Source organism: Coregonus clupeaformis, unplaced genomic scaffold (genome assembly GCF_020615455.1).
Source record: "Coregonus clupeaformis isolate EN_2021a unplaced genomic scaffold, ASM2061545v1 scaf1273, whole genome shotgun sequence".
NCBI classification, from domain to species: domain Eukaryota; kingdom Metazoa; phylum Chordata; class Actinopteri; order Salmoniformes; family Salmonidae; genus Coregonus; species Coregonus clupeaformis.
In genome coordinates this window covers 61190-67189 of record NW_025534727.1, presented here as the reverse complement: position 1 = coordinate 67189, position 6000 = coordinate 61190, and the positions used below count along the sequence as shown (strand labels likewise).

General features: G+C 48.6%; 1 protein-coding gene across 5 annotated transcripts in view; it reads left to right on the top strand.

The window, feature by feature from the left end:
* Nucleotides 1–4727: 4727 nt before the first annotated feature.
* gpatch1 (G patch domain containing 1) overlaps nt 4728–6000 on the top strand; it is a 46873-nt gene continuing 45600 nt past the window's right edge. For all 5 annotated transcript variants that reach the window (XM_045217931.1, XM_045217929.1, XM_045217928.1 and 2 more), the window contains exon 1: nt 4728–4807. In XM_045217931.1, coding sequence (XP_045073866.1) covers nt 4738–4807 — 70 coding nt within the window. In that variant the 5' untranslated portion in view covers nt 4728–4737. The remainder of the gene's footprint in view (nt 4808–6000) is intronic.

Here is a 6000-nt window from a genome sequence, read left to right as displayed (position 1 = left end):
CCATAAGACTCCTGAACAGCTTCTAACCCCAAGCCATTAGACTCCTGAACAGCTTCTAACCCCAAGCCATTAGACTCCTGAACAGCTTCTAACCCCAAGCCATAAGACTCCTGAACAGCTTCTAACCCCAAGCCATAAGACTCCTGAACAGCTTCTAACCCCAAGCCATAAGACTCCTGAACAGCTTCTAACCCCAAGCCATTAGACTCCTGAACAGCTTCTAACCCCAAGCCATAAGACTCCTGAACAGCTTCTAACCCCAAGCCACAAGACTCCTGAACAGCTTCTAACCCCAAGCCATAAGACTCCTGAACAGCTTCTAACCCCAAGCCATTAGACTTCTCAATAGCAAAACATGGCTACACAGACTATCTGCATTGGCCCTTCTATTTTATTTCTATTTTGGCACTGACTCTATGCCCACTCACACACTCACTCTATGCACACTCTACACACTCACTCACACTCCAACACACACACACACACACATTCATATTGACTCTACACACACGCACACAGACTCCCATACAATCATCATATTCGCTGCTGCTACTCTGTTTATCATATATCCTGATGCCTTGTCACCTTACCCCTATACATATCTACCTCCATCACTCCAGTATCCCTGCACATTGTAAATATGTCCCTGTATATAGCTACTGACCCTAGAACTGACCCTGGAACTGTCCCTGTATATAGCTACTGACTCTGGAACAGTCCCTGTATGTAGCTACTGACCCTGGAACTGACCCTGGAACTGTCCCTGTATATAGCTACTGACCCTGGAACTGACCCTGTATATAGCTACTGACCCTGGAACAGTCCCTGTATATAGCTACTGACCCTGGAACAGTCCCTGTATGTAGCTACTGACCCTGGAACAGTCCCTGTATATAGCTACTGACCCTGGAACAGTCCCTGTATATAGCTACTGACCCTGGAACTGACCCTGTATATAGCTACTGACCCTGGAACAGTCCCTGTATATAGCTACTGACCCTGGAACTGACCCTGTATATAGCTACTGACCCTGGAACAGTCCCTGTATGTAGCTACTGACCCTGGAACAGTCCCTGTATATAGCTACTGACCCTGGAACTGACCCTGGAACTGTCCCTGTATATAGCTACTGACCCTGGAACTGACCCTGGAACTGTCCCTGTATGTAGCTACTGACCCTGGAACTGACCCTGTATATAGCTACTGACCCTGGAACTGTCCCTGTATATAGCTACTGACCCTGTATGTAGCTACTGACCCTGGAACTGACCCTGGAACTGTCCCTGTATATAACTACTGACCCTGGAACTGTCCCTGTATGTAGCTACTGACCCTGGAACTGTCCCTGTATATAGCTACTGACCCTGGAACTGACCCTGGAACTGACCCTGTATATAACTACTGACCCTGGAACTGACCCTGTATGTAGCTACTGACCCTGGAACTGACCCTGGAACTGTCCCTGTATGTAGCTACTGACCCTGGAACTGACCCTGTATATAGCTACTGACCCTGGAACTGTCCCTGTATATAGCTACTGACCCTGGAACTGTCCCTGTATATAGCTACTGACCCTGGAACTGACCCTGGAACTGACCCTGGAACTGTCCCTGTATATAGCTACTGACCCTGGAACTGTATATAGCTACTGACCCTGGAACTGTCCCTGTATATAGCTACTGACCCTGGAACTGTCCCTGTATGTAGCTACTGACCCTGGAACTGTCCCTGTATATAGCTACTGACCCTGGAACTGACCCTGGAACTGTCCCTGTATATAGCTACTGACCCTGGAACTGACCCTGGAACTGTCCCTGTATGTAGCTACTGACCCTGGAACTGACCCTGGAACAGTCCCTGTATGTAGCTACTGACCCTGGAACTGTCCCTGTATGTAGCTACTGACCCTGGAACTGTCCCTGTATATAGCTACTGACCCTGGAACTGACCCTGGAACAGTCCCTGTATGTAGCTACTGACCCTGGAACTGACCCTGGAACTGTCCCTGTATGTAGCTACTGACCCTGGAACTGACCCTGGAACTGTCCCTGTATGTAGCTACTGACCCTGGAACTGATCCTGTATGTAGCTACTGACCCTGGAACTGACCCTGGAACTGTCCCTGTATGTAGCTACTGACCCTGGAACAGTCCCTGTATGTAGCTACTGACCCTGGAACTGACCCTGGAACTGTCCCTGTATGTAGCTACTGACCCTGGAACAGTCCCTGTATATAACTACTGACCCTGGAACAGTCCCTGTATGTAGCTGACTTACTTTCTCCTGTTCAATAAAACTTGAAACTAGAGCAATTGCTCATATTCCTCCAGGCCTCACAGGACATGTCCTGGATGTGTCCCAAATGGCACCCTATTCCCTATATAGTGCACTACTTTAGACCAGAGAATGGCACCCTATTCCCTATATAGTGCACTACTTTAGACCAGAGAATGGCACCCTATTCCCTATATAGTGCACTACTTTAGACCAGAGAATGGCACCCTATTCCCTATATAGTGCACCTCTTTTGACCAGAGAATGGCACCCTATTCCCTATATAGTGCACTACTTTAGCCCAGAGTAGAATAGGGTGCGATTTGAGACGACCTACGCTGAAGCTGTGCAGAGTGCAGAGTTACCTACCTCCTGGTGAGGAGACAGGACAGAGAGGAGCAGCACAGACAAACTCATCCCTCTGTCTCCCTCTCTGTCATGGTGGGGTCCAGACTCATCCCTCTGTCTCCCTCTCTGTCATGGTGGGGTCCAGACTCAACCCTCTGTCTCCCTCTCTGTCATGGGGGGTCCAGACTCATCCCTCTGTCTCCCTCTCTGTCATGGGGGTCCAGACTCATCCCTCTGTCTCCCTCTCTGTCATGGTGGGGTCCAGACTCAACCCTCTGTCTCCCTCTCTGTCATGGGGGGGTCCAGACTCATCCCTCTGTCTCCCTCTCTGTCATGGTGGGGTCCAGACTCATCCCTCTGTCTCCCTCTCTGTCATGGGGGGGTCCAGACTCATCCCTCTGTCTCCCTCTCTGTCATGGTGGGGTCCAGACTCATCCCTCTGTCTCCCTCTCTGTCATGGTGGGGTCCAGACTCATCCCTCTGTCTCCCTCTCTGTCATGGTGGGGTCCAGACTCATCCCTCGGTCTCCCTCTCTGTGATGGTGGGGTCCAGACTCAACACCAGGCATCTGGACACAGTGGAGAGGGAAAGGTTATAGCAGTGAGGATAAGATACTCATATTAGTAAAAAAAAATGCAGGTTTGAGAGAAGTTCCCTGAATGCATGCAAGGGGCTGATATAGTGCACTATATAACTAATAGGATGCCATTTGGGATGCTGGCCAGAGCTTCACTCAAAATGAATGGGCTATCTCCTGAGTGCCTTACAGGGCAGTTAGGGTCATGGCTATCTCCTGAGTGCCTTACAGGGCAGTTAGGGTCATGGCTATCTCCTGAGTGCCGTACAGGGCAGTTAGGGTCATGGCTATCTCCTGAGTGCCTTACAGGGCAGTTAGGGTCATGGCTATCTCCTGAGTGCCTTACAGGGCAGTTAGGGTCATGGCTATCTCCTGAGTGCCGTACAGGGCAGTTAGGGTCATGGCTATCTCCTGAGTGCCTTACAGGGCAGTTAGGGTCATGGCTATCTCCTGAGTGCCGTACAGGGCAGTTAGGGTCATGGCTATCTCCTGAGTGCCTTACAGGGCAGTTAGGGTCATGGCTATCTCCCTGAGTGCCTTACAGGGCAGTTAGGGTCATGGCTATCTCCTGAGTGCCTTACAGGGCAGTTAGGGTCATGGCTATCTCCTGAGTGCCGTACAGGGCAGTTAGGGTCATGGCTATCTCCTGAGTGCCGTACAGGGCAGTTAGGGTCATGGCTATCTCCTGAGTGCCGTACAGGGCAGTTAGGGTCATGGCTATCTCCTGAGTGCCTTACAGGGCAGTTAGGGTCATGGCTATCTCCTGAGTGCCTTACAGGGCAGTTAGGGTCATGGCTATCTCCTGAGTGCCGTACAGGGCAGTTAGGGTCATGGTTACCCCCTGCAGACAGAGAGTTAACATTTAGAGGGGAGGAGGTTGTGTTGCAGAGAGAAGGGAGGATTAAGTTTTATTCAGCGTCCAGGGGGCTTTTTGGAGTCTTATTCTGGATGGGTTTCTGCTGACGGAGACAGTTTGCTCTTTGTAAGACAGTATCTGCTTTTATATACAACAGAGGGAATGTCAATGATTTGGCGCTCAAAGAAAACAAATGACAGAGGATTGTGCTCTCTGGCTGGACATTTGATAGCCACTGCTTTGCTCTTCAGCATGCTGGAGGAATTAAACCATTAATTTCATTCAATGAGATGGTAGCAGCTTATCCACCCACACACTAACTCTGTCTCTCTGTCTCTTTCTTTCATACACACTAAACACACACCAGCTCTCTCTCACTCTCTCTCTCACACACAAGCTGCTTGCAATGTTACCACAAGATGTCACTCAAACTTATGAAACCTACAATGAAGCTGAATGCTGAATTCGTTGTAATTACAGGATCATAGCTTGAATTGATTGAACATAAAAACTATTCCACGATTAATGCATAAGTTCCAGGACATTTCAGTTAATCTATTACCAAATTCAACAGGCAGTGACCAGTGAGTAAAACTCAGTTAACCTTTGAATAAGCGGTTCGCAATTTGATTGCGCCTACGCGTGATTTTGAACGAAACGAGTTTCCGTAGTTATAGTAAACATGGCGTCCGACAGTGATAGCGACCAGGATTTTGTTACTTTTGGAACCCCGTTAGAACCGCTAGAAGAAGGTAACATACGTTTCTACTTTGTATATGCCATTAATGCAGCCATTTAATAGTTATTGTGAGGGAAATAATTGTCAAAGTGGTCTCCACGAGTTGCTGGTATCGCCTCCATGTCTCTGTTAAAGCTAGCTAGTTAGCCATGTTAGCACGGTCTCGTTTAGCCCAACAGACAGGGTTTACAGTTGATCACTTGTAAGTACAGTAATCATAACAGTAAAACACCCCGTCTCAAACTAAGACCTTATTCATCCATTCGTTAGACGAGTTCTAATCGCTTGCCACGCTGACATGTCTGTACCTGCAGTTTAGCGACACTTTCCCCCACGTCGGTAGGGACAGTATATCCGTAATCTGTAGACTGTTGCTATTATTTGGGCATCATTTACATTAACGAGCAGTGCACAATAATGTCTTGAATTCGGTTTTTAAATACTACTCCGGACGACTCGCTCTCCGTAACCAATGTGAGTAAAACATTTAAACGTGTTAACATTCACAAGGCCAGACGGATTACCAGGACGCGGTCAGAGCATGCGCTGACATTTTCAAGCTCTCCCCTAACCCAGTCTGTAATACCAACATGTTTCAAGCAGACCACCATAGTCCCTGTGCCCAAGAACACCAAGGTAACCTGTCTAAATGACCATCGCCCCGTAGCACTCACATCTGCAGCCATTAAATGCTTTGAAAGGCTGGTCATTGCAACACCATCATCCCAGACACCCTGGACCCACTCCAATTCACATACCGCCCCAACAGATCCACCGATGACTCAATCTCTATTGCCCTTTCCCACTTGGACAAAAGGAACACCTATGTGAGAATGCTGTTCGTTGACTACAGCTCAGCGTTCAACACCGTAGTGCCCTCCAAGCTCATCACTAATCTAAGGACCCTGGGACTAAACACCTGTCTCTGCAACTGGATCCTGGACTTCCTGACGGGCCGCCTCCAGGTGGTAAGGGTAGGCAACAAGACATCAGCGTGGTCCTCTGTAGCTCAGCTGGTAGAGCACGGCGCTTGTAACGCCAAGGTAGTGGGTTCGATCCCCGGGACCACCCATACACCAAAAAAAAAAATGTATGCACGCATGACTGTAAGTCGCTTTGGATAAAAGCGTCTGCTAAATGGCATATTATTATTATTATTATTATTATTATTATCTGCCACGCTGACCTTCAACACGGGGGCCCCTC